Here is a 16,620-nt window from a genome sequence, read left to right on the forward strand (position 1 = left end):
AGCCACAGATGGATAGAGATAAATTAGATAAATGCATATTTAATAGGATGCTGTTTCACTTCAACCAGGGCCCTTATTAAACCAGTGTGTATAGCATGCCTCACAGTACACAATACATCTCTGGGATTATATTATTTCTTAAGGTCTAACCACGGAGGGGGAAGTGCATAGGTACAGTCCCAATTGAATTCCTATACAGGTGAATTTAATTAGTAGGACCAATATGCTCTAAATCCCTGACATTTCAAGGAAAGATACCCTGAGGCTACCAAACGAAATACACATGTTAGTTTAACATAATCAAGCGCTTCTTGTCCCCTGGCCTCTCTGTGTTGATGCAAAATGAGCCTCTATCTGCATTTCTCATATGAGCACTACAGAATGCATCTCTCTCTCTCTCTCCTTCTTTCCTTCGATATATACAGTGAGGGAAAAAAGTATTTGATCCCCTGCTGATTTTGTACGTTTGCCCACTGACAAAGAAATTATCAGTCTATAATTTTAATGGTAGGTTTATTTGAACAGTGAGAGACAGAATAACAACAAAAATTACCAGAAAAATGCATGTCAAAAATGTTATAAATTGATTTGCATTTTAATGAGGGAAATAAGTATTTGACCCCTTCTCAATCAAAAAGATTTCTGGCTCCCAGGTGTCTTTCATACAGGTAACGGACGGAGATTAGGAGCACACTCTTAAAGGGAGTGCTCCTAATCTCAGTTTCTTACCTGTATAAAAGATACCTGTCCACAGAAGCAATCAATCAATCAGATTCCAAACTCTCCACCATGGCCAAGACCAAAGAGCTCTCCAAGGATGTCAGGGACAAGATTGTAGACCTACACAAGGCTGGAATGGGCTACAAGACCATCGCCAAGCAGCTTGGTGAGAAGGTGACAACAGTTTCTGTGATTATTCGCAAATGGAAGAAACACAAAAGAACTGTCAATCTCCCTCAGCCTAGGGCTCCATGCAAGATCTCACCTCGTGGAGTTGCAATGATCATGAGAACGGTGAGGAATCAGCCCAGAACTACACAGGAGGATCTTGTCAATGATCTCAAGGCAGCTGGGACCATAGTCATCAAGAAAACAATTGGTAACACACTATGCCGTGAAGGACTGAAATCCTGCAGCGCCCGCAAGGTCCCCCTGCTCAAGAAAGCACATATACATGCCCGTCTGAAGTTTGCCAATGAACATCTGAATGATTCAGAGGACAACTGGGTGAACGTGTTGTGGTCAGATGAGACCAAAATGGAGTTCTTTGGCATCAACCCAACTTGCCGTGTTTGGAGGAGGAGGAATGCTGCCTATGACCCCAAGAAACCATCCCCACCGTCAAACATGGAGGTGGAAACATTATGCTTTGGGGGTGTTTTTCTGCTAAAGGGACAGGACAACTTCACCGCATCAAAGGGACGATGGACGGGGCCATGTACCGTCAAATCTTGGGTGAAAACCTCCTTCCCTCAGCCAGGGTATTGAAAATGGGTCGTGGATGGGTATTCCAGCATGACAATGACCCAAAACACACGGCCAAGGCAACAAAGGAGTGGCTCAAGAAGAAGCACATTAAGGTCCTGGAGTGGCCTAGCCAGTCTCCAGACCTTAATCCCATAGAAAATCTGTGGAGGGAGCTGAAGGTTCGAGTTGCCAAACGTCAGCCTCGAAACCTTAATGACTTGAAGAAGATCTGCAAAGAGGAGTGGGACAAAATCCCTCCTGAGATGTGTGCAAACCTGGTGGCCAACTACAAGAAACGTCTGACCTCTGTGATTGCCAACAAGGGTTTTGCCACCAAGTACTAAGTCATGTTTTGCAGAGGGGTCAAATACTTATTTCCCTCATTAAAATGCAAATCAATTCATAACATTTTTGACATGCGTTTTTCTGGATTTTTTTGTTGATATTCTGTCTCTCACTGTTCAAATAAACCTACCATTAAAATTATAGACTGATCATTTCTTTGTCAGTGGGCAAACGTACAAAATCAGCAGGGGATCAAATACTTTTTTCCCTCACTGTACACTATTGTTCAAAAGTTTGGGGTCACTTAGAAATGGCATTGTTTTTGAAGGAAAAGCAAATGTTTTGTCCATTAAAATAACATCAAATTGATCAGAAATACAGTGTAAACATTGTTAATGTTGTAAAAACATTTTAAAATTATAAACTTGGATTAGCTAACACAACGTGCCATTGGAACACAGGAGTGATGGTTGCTGATAATGGGCCTCTGTACGCCTATGTAGCTATTCCGTAAAAAATCAGTTTCCAGCATTTACAACATTAACAATGTCTACACCGTATTTCTGATCAATTTGATGTTATTTTAATGGACAAAAAATTACATTTTCTTTCAAACACAATGCCATTTCTAAGTGACCCCAAACTTTTGGACAATAGTGTATATCCGGTTGTTTTGAAACGGGTGCCATTCCTCTCCTGTGCCATCTCTTCCTCTCTACCTCCAGCAGATTGACTGACTGTTGACCTGGCTGGGGTCTATGGGATGCCTGTGTCTATGTCAGGTGGAAGACATGACCACTCCAGACTGCCTCTCCTCTCCAGCCTAATGTCTGCCAGCCATTGCATTGGATTAGAGATCAGATAGGAGGGTAGAGGAGAGGAGAGGAGGGGAGGTAGAGGAGGGCTGCCTCTGTGCCCTATAACATTTTACTGTGGTCAGGTACCATTAGAAGAAGAGGGAAAATGGGAGACATTCTCACCATTTTAGTCAGCCAAGCATCTCAGATGGTGTGTGTGTGTGTGTGTGTGTGTGCGCACGCGTGTGTGTGTGTGTGTGTGTGTGTGTGTGTGTGTGTGTGTGTGTGTGTGTGTGTGTGTGTGTGTGTGTGTGTGTGTGTGTGTGTGTGTGTGTGCGTGCGTGCGTGCGTGCGTGCGTGCGTGCGTGCGTGCGTGCGTGCGTGCGTGCGTGCGTGCGTGCGTGTGTGTGGTCTCACAATGCACCACTCCAACTATCTGAAGGAGTCTCGTTGCCCAAATTCTCATCTGCTCTCAAGCTCCTGGTGAGAGACAAAGCCTGTCACAAGGCCCAGCCGTGATGGAGTAAGCCCAGCTAGGAAGCCTGGAGCCCTGTTCTATTAGTACAAATCCTCACTTTCTCTCTTTAAAGGGAAGATTAGAGCTTGTTTCTAATCTAATCTGGAGGACAAAGCACTTCACTGCATGTAAATAGAGTATCGCTGCTGCACATAACAGTACATCATCTAGACCGCACATTTGACAATGTGGTTGATGTCAGCGATCAACGCCGGCCTGTAAATGCGTGCATCGTTTATTAGTTGTGAGTATTAGCAGTGGGAGCAAAGTAACAGTGGTGAGGAGGAGGAGCGGGTTAATAAAGACAGACGTTGGGTTTTGCACATGCAAAAGAGATCCATAAAGCAATTAACAACTCAATCACTGATACAGTCGATTAAATGGCAGTCCTTGAGTTATCCCAGAATGTTGAAGAGCTTAGGAAGACCAATCACATCCCTGCCTGCCACATCAGAAACCAACCTGATAGGCTGCCGCTTCGATCTGAGCTGTTGTGAGAGCTGGTGGTGCTGAAATCTTGTGATTGGTTGTGTGGCATTCTATTAGACAATCCCTCGGCCAATCGGTAGTCAGGAATGAAAAGGAGTGCTAGTGGGGTTAAAGGGTAAAAATATACAGTGGCATCAGGTGATTGGCTGAAGCACATGCAGAACATGCAGTTAGATCAGCAGGCAAGCAGTGAACATTCTCCACTCATACACACCTCTTCTAGTCAGCCATCTTGACATTTGTTCTCTCTAGCTCTCTCTCTCTCTCACTCTCTCTCTATATATATTTCTCTCTCTCTCTCTCTCTCTCTCTCTCTCTCTCTCTCTCTCTCTCTCTCTCTCTATTTCTCTCTCTTTCTTTCTCCCTCACATTAATCACTCACTCACCCACTTTCTCACTCACCCACCCACCACCCACTCACGGTCACATTCACTCAGTGAAACATTTAGCCTTTGTTTGTGACGCATCTTTTATTTCATTTTATATGTATAACGTTTTTGACTTTGACCAACCAAAAAATATGAATAAAAAAATATTTTGGAAGAAAGCCAAGTGATTATTCATTCATGAGATGGGAGAGATAAATCCACTTGTAGCAGCTGCAACTTATTTAATGTAGCATTGTTTTGAGATACAATCAAATGTTACTTTTAAAATAATGCAAGACAGCAAAGGATCGGAAATTGAGTTACATTATGAGCACAAACAATATAATGAATCTACTTCAAACCTCTACAGAATGAGACCATGAATATATAGAAAGAATCTCAGAAAACGCATTAGTCCTGAAGCAGGAATCTCCACAAGGCTTTCAGAAAAGTACTCTATCAAATCCATTATAATTAAGTTGGATTATTTTCTTAAATATTAGTTGTGCTAAAGAGGATAGGCAATTAGTTAGAACAGAGAGGGGGAAGTAACATAATCCAAAACTGGAGAAAATGGATGCTTTAGTCAAGCTCCCTGGCCCTTCATCAGGTGTTTATTTAACCTTGGAAAGTGACCAAGACTGAATGGCAGCAAGGGGAAAATGAGTCCTTAAAACAGAATCAGGCGGTCATGGACAGTGGAGCTGGAATGGGCTGCAGAGACAGATTGTGAGTATTAAAGTCTAAACTACTGTCAGGGCACAGTAAACCCATGGCTTATAAACAGGGGTGAACTGGGGTATCATATGAAACACTCCATACTGACTCAGCAGTGATTTGTACTGGGGTCATACACTCACAGTAGGAGAAGTGAGGCCATGATGGTTAAGGCTAATATTGTCATGTATCATAGGGCTGTGTTGTGTTGAGTTGAGTTGGGATTTCGCATGGCAGGGAAATATGAGAAGTCTCACCTTCTGTATGACATGTGCACACACATGCACACTCCCTTCCAACACACACACACGCACACTCCCTTCCAACACACACACACACACACTCCCTTCCAACACACACACGCACGCACACTCCCTTCCAACACACACACACACACACACACACACTCCCTTCACACATGCACGCACACTCCCTTCACACACACACTCCCTTCACACACACACACACACACTCCCTTCACACACACACACACACTCCCTTCCAACGCACACTCCCTTCCAACACACACACACACACTCCCTTCCAACACACACACACACACACACACACACACACACACACACACACACACACACACACACACACACACACACACACACACACACACACACACACACACACACACACACACACACACACACTCCATCCCACTCACTGTTGTTGCAGGAGTTCTTGTCGGGCAGGGAGTACCCCAGGTTGGCCATCTCCTGTTTGGCCTGGATGGAGGCCTTCCACTGGGCCTCGGGGAGGTCCACAGCCAGCTCATGGATGCTACTGGAGTGAAGGATCTGTGTGGTGGCATAGGGGGTGGCTCCCTGGGAGCCCTGGCTGGGGCTGTTGTAGTTAGCCTTGGTGGTGAAGTCTATACTGCTATAGATGGCTCCGTCAGACAGCATGGTGCCGGTCTTATCCCCATTACTACTGGTGTCTGGAGGAGACACAGGGAGAGAGAATAGGGGTCAGTTTAGAAGACTGTGGTTTGGGCTTCAATGACAAATACTGTGTGAAAATCAACTATAATTGTATTTGAATAGAAAATAGAAAGGTAAAGTGATGTTAAGAGTCATTGATGAACAAGGCTGCTCTTCAAGATAGATTAGGAGTGGAGCGGTGTCTATGTGGAGCAGTGTCTATGTCTAACTATGAATCAGGTCAGAGTGACCCTGGGTTCAGTCAGGAACAGTCCCAGGGGTGTGAGGGATTTACCCTGAGCATCTCAACGCTTTGACATCAACTCAGCTCTTAACATCCAGTTTAACATATTCATCTCATTGAAAAATCCATCCCCACTTATTCATGCATTCAAATTCCAGCGGCTGACTTCACAACCTTGGGCCTCTCTCTACCTCCCCCCAAACTCTCTCTCTCTCGCTCCCCCTCTCCCTCCCCACCAACCTCTCTCTCGCTCCCCCTCTCCCTCCCCCAACCTCTCTCTCTCTCCCTCCCTTCTCTCTCTCTCGCTCCCCTCTCCCTCCCCCAACCTCTCTCTCTCTCCCTCCCTTCTCTCTCTCTCACTCCCCCTCTCTCCCTCCCCCAACCTCTCTCTCCCTCCCTTCTCTCTATCTCTCTCCCCCATCTCTCTCCCTCTCTTCTGAACCTGCTTCTTTCCCTCTCTGTTTTCCTGTCTCTCTCCTCCCTTTGTTGCTGCCAATGAGGGATAATGGTGCCACTCTGCATGGGTGTGTGTGTGTGTGTGAGTGAGTGAGCCCAGCCCCTCAGTAGTACTGTAGGGTTTGAGCGCCCAGTGAAGGGGAGATGATGTAGAGCCACAGCAGAAGAGTCCGCAGTCAAGCTGGCCCTGTCCTTCACGACTGGCTGCCCGGGACCATCTTTTCACATCCCCCCTTTCTCTCTCTCGCTCTCTATCTCTCTCTCTCCCCCCTCCCCCTCACTCTCTCTCTCCCTCCCTCCCCATTTCTGTCTCTCTCTTGCTCTCTATCTCTCTCTCTCCCCCCTCCCCCTCACTCTCTTGCTCCCTCCCTCCCCATTTCTCTGTCTCTCTCTCGCTCTCTATCTCTCTCTCTCCCCCTCCCCCTCACTCTCTTTCTCCCTCCCTCCCCATTTCTCTGTCTCTCTCTCTCTCTCTCCCCTTTCTAAATTCAATTCAATTCAAGGGGCTTTATTGGCATGGGAAACATATGTTAACATTGCCAAAGCAAGTTAGGTAGATAATATACAAAAGTGAAATAAACAATACAAATTTACAGTAAACGTTACACTCACAGAAGTTTCAAAAGAATAAAGACATTCCAAATGTCATATTAAGTATATATGCAGTGTTGTAATGATGTGCAAATGGTTAAAGTACAAAAGGGAAAATAAATAAGCATAAATATGAGTATTTATAATGGTGTTTGTTCTTCACTGGTTGACCTTTTCTTGTGGCAACAGGTCACAAATCTTGCTGCAGTGATGTCACACTGTGGCATTTCACCCAGTAGATATGGGAGTTTATCAAAATCGTGTTTGTTTTCGAATTCTTTGTGGATCTGTGTTATCTGAGGGAAATATGTGTCTGTAATATGGTCATACATTGGGCAGGAGGTTAGGAAGTACAGCTCAGTTTCCACCTCATTTTGTGGGCAATGTGCACATAGCCTGTCTTCTCTTGAGAGCCATGTCTGCCTACGGCGGCCTTTCTCAATAGCAAGGCTATGCTCACTGAATCTGTACATAGTCAAAGCTTTCCTTAAGTTTGGGTCAGTCACAGTGGTCAGGTATTCTGCCACTGTGTACTCTGTTTCTGTCTCTCTCTACTTCTCACCCCCCCCCTCTCTCTCTTTCTTTCTCACCTACCCCCTCCCTCCCTCCCTCCCTCCCCCCCCCCCCCTCCCTTCATTGCCTCCATCTTGTCTCACATCCTCATCTTCTGAGGCTGATGACACTACGCTGGACTGTTTGCCATTACTCAAGCGGTGACAGTGCCTATACCCTGCTGCTAGCGCGCTAGCTTCCTTCTGATGTGGTATGTAAATGTGTATCCAAAAACACTCATGCAATACGCATACAGGTTTACATTTTAGTGGGGCTGGTAGCTAGGAGGTGAGAGGAGGACATGATGAATCATCTGAGCTAGGGTACAGTACAGAAGAACAGTAGAGGAGTCAGATCAGCAGATATCATCTCATACTATATCTACTATCGCTCCTCTCTCGCTTCTCTCTCCCCTACCTCTTTTCTCTCCTCTCTCTTTCTTCGCTCTCTCTCCTCTGTCTCGTCTCCCTCTTCTCTCTCCCCTACCTCTTCTCTCTCCCCTACCTCTTTTCTCTCCTCTCTCTTTCTTCGCTCTCTCTCCTCTGTCTCGTCTCCCTCTTCTCTCTCCCCTACCTCTTCTCTCTCCCCTACCTCTTTTCTCTCCTCTCTCTTTCTTCACTCTCTCTCCTCTGTCTCGTTTCCCTCTTCTCTCTCCCCTACCTCTTCCCTCTCCCCTACCTCTTCTCTCTCCCTCTTATCTATTATATATCTCTTCTTTCTCCCTTCCTATCTCTCCTCTCACTTATCTCTCCTCTCTCTTATCTCTCCTCTCTCTTATCTCTCCTGTCACTCTTTCTCAGTGCATGCTGGGAGTGTTTTGTAGTTGAGAGACCGTGTGGAGGGCTCTGTCCCTACTTATTTTCTTGATTCTTTCCTTGGTGTTTTCTTTCAAATTTTCTGTTAGTTTAGTGGTACCCACTGGTTTTGTTCAAAGTTAGGGAGGAAAAGGACAGTTTTAGTTTCCTGGGGTTTGAACGGTGTGGTGTGCGCTATGGCTTCTCAGCCTAGTGCGGAGGAGATGCTATCATTACGGCATGAATTCAGGTGTGTTACTGAGAACAGAGTTAAGGTGGAGGAGGTTCTGCTCGCGGTCGGTGAACAGGTAGGAGCTAAAATTATACATTCTGCATCCAGAATGAACAAAGCTGTGGTTGTGTTCATGAAAAGAGTAAATTTAGTGGGAATCGAGTACATTTGTAAGTGATGTGTTGCTGCCAATTTCTCCACTTTCGACTCCTTTGACAAGAGTGGTAGTTGTGAATCTGCCTCTGTTTATTACGGATGATCAAATCTGTAAAGAGCTGAATCATTTTGGTAAATTTTCTAGCGGTTTTCGTGTACTGTCGGCAGGTTTTCAGATGCCGTTAATCTTTTTTTTTTTTTCAGAGGCAAGTGTTCATGTTTCTGAATAATAATGAGCAACAGCTAAATGTGCATTTTAAAGTCAGGCATGGGGAGGGGCTCTACGCAGGGTTTGCCAGCACAGATAGTCTGCAGTGTTTTGAGTGTGGGGATTTGGGGCATAAGAGCTTTGCGTGCCCACATAAAGGCCGAAGACAAGGTGAGCGCAAGTGGGGGAAATCGAGGTCAATGTGCAGGGGGCCATGAGACACAGGCTGCAGAGGAAGGGCCTAGTCAGGTTATAGATGGTGGTGTAGATAAGGCTGGGCCTAGTCAGGTTATAGATGGTGGTGTAGATAAGGCTGGGCCTAGTCAGGTTATAGATGGTGGTGTAGATAAGGCTGGGCCTAGTCAGGTTATAGATGGTGGTGTAGATAAGGCTGGGTCTAGTCAGGTTATAGATGGTGGTGTAGATAAGGCTGGGTCTAGTCAGGTAATAGATGGTGGTGTAGATAAGGCTGGGTCTAGTCAGGTTATAGATGGTGATGTAGATAAGGCTGGGTCTAGTCAGGTAATAGATGGTGGTGTAGATGAGCCTGGGTCTAGTCAGGTTATAGATGGTGGTGTAGATAAGGCTGGGCCTAGTCAGGTTATAGATGGTGGTGTAGATAAGGCTGGGCCTAGTCATGTTATGGATGGTGGTGTAGATGAGGCTGGGTCTAGTCATGTTATGGATGGTGGTGTAGATAAGGCTGGGCCTAGTCAGGTTATAGATGGTGGTGTAGATAAGGCTGGGTCTAGTCAGGTTATAGATGGTGGTGTAGATAAGGCTGGGCCTAGTCAGGTTATAGATGGTGATGTAGATAAGGCTGGGTCTAGTCAGGTTATAGATGGTGATGTAGATAAGGCTGGGTCTAGTCAGGTTATAGATGGTGGTGTAGATAAGGCTGGGCCTAGTCAGGTTATAGATGGTGATGTAGATAAGGCTGTGTCTAGTCAGGTTATAGATGGTGGTGTATATAAGGCTGGGTCTAGTCAGGTTATAGATGGTGGTGTAGATAAGGCTGGGCCTAGTCAGGTTATAGATGGTGGTGTAGATAAGGCTGGGTCTAGTCAGGTTATAGATGGTGGTGTAGATAAGGCTGGGTCTAGTCAGGTTATAGATGGTGATGTAGATAAGGCTGGGTCTAGTCAGGTTATAGATGGTGGTGTATATAAGGCTGGGTCTAGTCAGGTTATAGATGGTGGTGTAGATAAGGCTGGGCCTAGTCAGGTTATAGATGGTGGTGTAGATAAGGCTGGGTCTAGTCAGGTTATAGATGGTGGTGTAGATAAGGCTGGGTCTAGTCAGGTTATAGATGGTGATGTAGATAAGGCTGGGTCTAGTCAGGTTATAGATGGTGGTGTATATAAGGCTGGGTCTAGTCAGGTTATAGATGGTGGTGTAGATAAGGCTGGGTCTAGTCAGGTTATAGATGGTGGTGTAGATAAGGCTGGGTCTAGTCAGGTTATAGATGGTGGTGTAGATAAGGCTGGGTCTAGTCAGGTTATAGATGGTGATGTAGATAAGGCTGGGTCTAGTCAGGTTATAGATGGTGGTGTATATAAGGCTGCGTCTAGTCAGGTTATAGATGGTGGTGTAGATAAGGCTGGGTCTAGTCAGGTTATAGATGGTGATGTAGATAAGGCTGGGTCTAGTCAGGTTATAGATGGTGGTGTATATAAGGCTGGGTCTAGTCAGGTTATAGATGGTGGTGTAGATAAGGCTGGGTCTAGTCAGGTTATAGATGGTGGTGTAGATAAGGCTGGGTCTAGTCAGGTTATAGATGGTGATGTAGATAAGGCTGGGCCTAGTCAGGTTATAGATGGTGGTGTATATAAGGCTGTGTCTAGTCAGGTTATAGATCGTGGTGTAGATAAGGCTGGGTCTAGTCAGGTTATAGATGGTGATGTAGATAAGCCTGGGTCTAGTCAGGTTATACATGGTGGTGTAGATAAGGCTGGGTCTAGTCAGGTTATAGATGGTGGTGTAGATAAGGCTGGGTCTAGTCAGGTTATAGATGGTGATGTAGATAAGGCTGGGTCTAGTCAGGTTATAGATGGTGGTGTAGATAAGGCTGGGTCTAGTCAGGTTATAGATGGTGGTGTATATAAGGCTGGGCCTAGTCAGGTTATAGATGGTGGTGTAGATAAGGCTGGGCCTAGTCAGGTTATAGATGGTGGTGTATATAAGGCTGGGCCTAGTCAGGTTATAGATGGTGGTGTATATAAGGCTGTGTCTAGTCAGGTTATAGATGGTGGTGTAGATAAGGCTGGGTCTAGTCAGGTTATAGATGGTGGTGTAGATAAGGCTGGGTCTAGTCAGGTTATAGATGGTGGTGTAGATAAGGCTGTGTCTAGTCAGGTTATAGATGGTGGTGTAGATAAGGCTGGGCCTAGTCAGGTTATGGATGGTGGTGTAGATGAGGCTGGGCCTAGTCATGTTATGGATGGTGGTGTAGATAAGGCTGGGCCTAGTCATGTTATGGATGGTGGTGTAGATGAGGCTGGGCCTAGTCAGGTTATAGATGGTGGTGTAGATAAGGCTGGGTCTAGTCAGGTTATAGATGGTGATGTAGATAAGGCTGGGTCTAGTCAGGTTATAGATGGTGGTGTAGATAAGGCTGGGTCTAGTCAGGTTATAGATGGTGGTGTAGATAAGGCTGGGCCTAGTCAGGTTATAGATGGTGGTGTAGATAAGGCTGGGTCTAGCCAGGTTATAGATGGTGATGTAGATAAGGCTGGGTCTAGTCAGGTTATAGATGGTGGTGTAGATGAGGCTGGGCCTAGTCAGGTTATAGATGGTGATGTAGATAAGGCTGTGTCTAGTCAGGTTATAGATGGTGGTGTAGATAAGGCTGGGTCTAGTCAGGTTATAGATGGTGGTGTATATAAGGCTGGGTCTAGTCAGGTTATAGATGGTGGTGTAGATAAGGCTGGGTCTAGTCAGGTTATAGATGGTGGTGTATATAAGGCTGGGTCTAGTCAGGTTATAGATGGTGGTGTAGATAAGGCTGGGTCTAGTCAAGTTATAGATGGTGGTGTATATAAGGCTGTGTCTAGTCAGGTTATAGATGGTGGTGTAGATAAGGCTGGGTCTAGTCAGGTTATAGATGGTGGTGTAGATAAGGCTGGGTCTAGTCAGGTTATAGATGGTGGTGTAGATAAGGCTGTGTCTAGTCAGGTTATAGATGGTGGTGTAGATAAGGCTGGGCCTAGTCAGGTTATGGATGGTGGTGTAGATGAGGCTGGGCCTAGTCATGTTATGGATGGTGGTGTAGATAAGGCTGGGCCTAGTCATGTTATGGATGGTGGTGTAGATGAGGCTGGGCCTAGTCAGGTTATAGATGGTGGTGTAGATAAGGCTGGGTCTAGTCAGGTTATAGATGGTGATGTAGATAAGGCTGGGTCTAGTCAGGTTATAGATGGTGGTGTAGATAAGGCTGGGTCTAGTCAGGTTATAGATGGTGGTGTAGATAAGGCTGGGCCTAGTCAGGTTATAGATGGTGGTGTAGATAAGGCTGGGCCTAGTCAGGTTATAGATGGTGGTGTAGATAAGGCTGGGTCTAGTCAGGTTATAGATGGTGATGTAGATAAGGCTGGGTCTAGTCAGGTTATAGATGGTGATGTAGATAAGGCTGGGTCTAGTCAGGTTATAGATGGTGATGTAGATAAGGCTGGGCCTAGTCAGGTTATAGATGGTGATGTAGATAAGGCTGTGTCTAGTCAGGTTATAGATGGTGATGTAGATAAGGCTGGGTCTAGTCAGGTTATAGATGGTGATGTAGATAAGGCTGGGTCTAGTCAGGTTATAGATGGTGATGTAGATAAGGCTGGGCCTAGTCAGGTTATAGATGGTGATGTAGATAAGGCTGTGTCTAGTCAGGTTATAGATGGTGGTGTAGATAAGGCTGGGTCTAGTCAGGTTATAGATGGTGGTGTATATAAGGCTGGGCCTAGTCAGGTTATAGATGGTGGTGTAGATAAGGCTGGGTCTAGTCAGGTAATAGATGGTGGTGTAGATAAGGCTGGGTCTAGTCAGGTTATAGATGGTGATGTAGATAAGGCTGGGTCTAGTCAGGTAATAGATGGTGGTGTAGATGAGCCTGGGTCTAGTCAGGTTATAGATGGTGGTGTAGATAAGGCTGGGCCTAGTCAGGTTATAGATGGTGGTGTAGATAAGGCTGGGCCTAGTCAGGTTATAGATGGTGATGTAGATAAGGCTGGGTCTAGTCAGGTTATAGATGGTGATGTAGATAAGGCTGGGTCTAGTCAGGTTATAGATGGTGGTGTAGATAAGGCTGGGCCTAGTCAGGTTATAGATGGTGGTGTAGATAAGGCTGGGTCTAGTCAGGTTATAGATGGTGGTGTAGATAAGGCTGGGCCTAGTCAGGTTATAGATGGTGGTGTAGCTAAGGCTGGGTCTAGTCAGGTAATAGATGGTGGTGTAGATAAGGCTGGGTCTAGTCAGGTTATAGATGGTGATGTAGATAAGGCTGGGTCTAGTCAGGTAATAGATGGTGGTGTAGATGAGCCTGGGTCTAGTCAGGTTATAGATGGTGGTGTAGATAAGGCTGGGCCTAGTCAGGTTATAGATGGTGGTGTAGATAAGGCTGGGCCTAGTCATGTTATGGATGGTGGTGTAGATGAGGCTGGGTCTAGTCATGTTATGGATGGTGGTGTAGATAAGGCTGGGCCTAGTCAGGTTATAGATGGTGGTGTAGATAAGGCTGGGTCTAGTCAGGTTATAGATGGTGGTGTAGATAAGGCTGGGCCTAGTCAGGTTATAGATGGTGATGTAGATAAGGCTGGGTCTAGTCAGGTTATAGATGGTGATGTAGATAAGGCTGGGCCTAGTCAGGTTATAGATGGTGGTGTAGATAAGGCTGGGTCTAGTCAGGTTATAGATGGTGGTGTAGATAAGGCTGGGCCTAGTCAGGTTATAGATGGTGGTGTAGATAAGGCTGGGTCTAGTCAGGTTATAGATGGTGGTGTAGATAAGACTGGGCCTAGTCATGCTATAGATGGTGATGTAGATAAGGCTGGGTCTAGTCAGGTTATAGATGGTGGTGTAGATAAGGCTGGGCCTAGTCAGGTTATAGATGGTGGTGTAGATAAGGCTGGGCCTAGTCATGCTATAGATGGTGGTGTAGATAAGGCTGGGTCTAGCCAGGTTATAGATGGTGATGTAGATAAGGCTGGGTCTAGTCAGGTAATAGATGGTGGTGTAGATAAGGCTGGGTCTAGTCAGGTTATAGATGGTGGTGTAGATAAGGCTGGGTCTAGTCAGGTTATAGATGGTGGTGTAGATAAGGCTGGGTCTAGTCAGGTTATAGACGGTGGGATAGATAAGGCTGGGTCTAGTCATGCTATAGATGGTGGTGTAGCTGACGTTGGGTCTTGTCATGCTAGTCAGGTTATGCTAGTGGATGAGGAGAGTATAGTGGGGAAGGGGAAGCGACTAGGAGGGTGGAGGAGGATGTCAAGCGGAAGAGGAAAAAGGGTGAGAAAAAGGTTTTGGGAGGGGAGAGGCTGGTGTAGTCAAAAGCACCAAGAAACTTTTGCCTTGTGCTGGGGGGGAGGCCCTGACCAGAGAGAAAGGGCAGATGGTCAACATGGGAGATGGAGATGAGGAGGATGAAGGTGAGTCTCAGGAAGAGGACGATGAGGAGGCTTTCTTTTCAGACTCCTCCTTAATGGGTCCAGAGCTGACAGCCAGTCAGGCAGAGGGATCAAAGTACACGGTGAGGGAACTGTCAAGGTTCCTGAATGAAACTATAGGGAAAAAGGTTCATCTTAAAGGTTTTTTTTGCAATCCGGGAAAGTTTTTAAGACCAGTACAGCATGCTATGAAAAATGAAGGCATGGTTTCCTCTCACCCAGGGAACGTTTTAGGTTGAGGAAGTGGGTCACAACAGTGCGTAAAGGTCTACCTTCAGATGCTGTTTAGATTAATATTTTTTTTCTGGCACTGGGGATTTTTGAGTTTCGCAATTGGTCTCTTTCTTTGCTGGCTTTTCTCCCACTTCTTATGGAGACTCTTCAGATAAGCTCACTTAATATAAATGGTGCCAGAGATGCGGGAAAGAGGAGTCTGTTGGGTGAATATGTAAAACAAAAAAAAGTACAGGTGTTGTTTCCCGCATGAGATGCATATTGACGTGGTGAATGAAGTCGATTGGGGGATCTGGTGGAAAGGGGTAAATGTGCTGAGCCATGGAACAAATGTTAGTGCAGGGGTGACAGTCCTTTTTGCACCGGGTCTGGATGTAACAATTTGCTGCTCAAAGGAGGTGTGTAGGGGTAGAGTGCTTCTAGTAAAAGCAGAAATGAATAACAGGGGTTTTGGCCTAACACAGGGAGAGAGAGGGGACTTCTGTTGGGGTGTCTTAGACAGGAACTCTCACAGGTAGTGCCTGAGGAGACCCTGGTGGTCGGCGGTGAGAGGAATTGTACAATGAATTTGATTAAACACAGAAATGGGGAGGAGCCTCATTCAGGCTCAGTGGAGCTGTTAAGGGACATCATTAATCAGTTTGACCTAGTGGATGTTTGGAGAACTAGACATCCCAACACAAGATAGTATACATGCGTGAAGGTCTTTGGGGCTAGGGTGAGTGCAGCCCGACTCGATCGGTTTTACATGTCCAGGAATCAGAGCAATAGGCAGTTGTGTGGTACCATTTCGGATCAACACATAACCATGGCTCGACTGTCTTTTTCACCAGGGCCTCGTCATGCATCTTATTGGAAGATGAATGTAAAGCTCTTACAAGATGCTACTTTTGCTAAGGTTTCCAGACTTTTTGGGAAAGCTGGGGGCAGCTAAGAGAGGTTTATGAGTCTCTGAGTCAATGGTGGGATGTTGGGAAAAGTACAAATTCGGCTTTTCTGTCAACAGTATACAGCTCTCTCATCCTCAGAGGCTAGGAGAGTATTGGGGGAACTTGAGTGTAGTATCAGTGAGGTGGAGGTAGATGGTGGAGCAAGGCAATGTAGGCCTCCAGGTTAATTTAGCTGAATTACGTAGGGACCTGGGCAGCTTTTTCCAGGTTAAAGCAAAGGGAACACTTGTACGAGCCAGGTTCTCCATGCTCAAGGAGATGGATGCTCCCAGCTCCTTCTTCTTTGGTTTGGAAAGACAGAGCGGTGAAGCCAAGGTTATGCATTGTCTACGGCTGTCGGATGAGCGGGTGACCTCTGTTTTAAACTGAGTTGTATAGGGCAGAACTGTGTGATCCTCTGTGTGCTCAGGTTTTGTTTGCAGAACTCCCTAAGCTCTCTCTGGCACAGAGGGATGAAATGGACATTCCCCTGAACTGAACTGGCAGAAGCCGTAACCCAGATGTCCCTCGGCCGTGCAACCGGGGTCGATGGACTCCCAGTGGAGTTTTTTAATTGGACTGGACTTATTTTGCGTGTTGCGTGAGTGCGTCGGGGTAGGAGAGTTGCCGATGAGCTGTCGTCGGGCGGCTCTGACTCTCTTACCCAAAAAAGGGGACTTGTGGCATTGCTCTGTGCGGAACACAAGATATTTGCCAAGGTCCTCACTAAAATACTTTTGTCCCATCTGGAATTTAATGTACACAAAGACCAGAAATATAGTGTACTGGGACGCTCAGTCACGGACAACTTCTTCTTAATCAGGGACATGTCGAGAGTTCCTAATGTGAACTTTGGACTGGTCTCTTTAAACTAAGAGAAGGCTTTTGATGGAGTGGACAATGAGTATCTGTTTAATGTGATGTCTGTGTTTGGGTTTGGGGAAATGTTTTTGGCCTGTGTGAGGATGTTGTATGCTGGAGCGTCATGTATGGTCAAGTTG

At 46.0% G+C, this 16,620-nt stretch overlaps 1 protein-coding gene across 16 annotated transcripts in view; it reads right to left on the reverse strand.

Annotated features, from left to right (window-relative positions):
- The window catches only part of LOC139549459 (roundabout homolog 2-like), a 648,939-nt gene that overhangs the window by 35,713 nt on the left and 596,606 nt on the right, over positions 1 to 16,620 (reverse strand). For 9 of the 16 annotated variants that reach the window (XM_071359991.1, XM_071359986.1, XM_071359994.1 and 6 more), the window contains 2 exons: positions 5,317 to 5,589; positions 3,529 to 3,654 (listed from right to left, as the gene is read on the reverse strand). In XM_071359991.1, the coding sequence (XP_071216092.1) occupies positions 3,529 to 3,654; positions 5,317 to 5,589 (399 nt within the window). The remainder of the gene's footprint in view (positions 1 to 3,528; positions 3,655 to 5,316; positions 5,590 to 16,620) is intronic. The other 7 variants (XM_071359993.1, XM_071359998.1, XM_071359995.1 and 4 more) reach the window with 1 other exon arrangement.

The sequence above is a fragment of the Salvelinus alpinus genome, chromosome 22, assembly GCF_045679555.1.
Source record: "Salvelinus alpinus chromosome 22, SLU_Salpinus.1, whole genome shotgun sequence".
In the NCBI taxonomy this organism is placed as follows: Eukaryota; Metazoa; Chordata; class Actinopteri; order Salmoniformes; family Salmonidae; genus Salvelinus; species Salvelinus alpinus.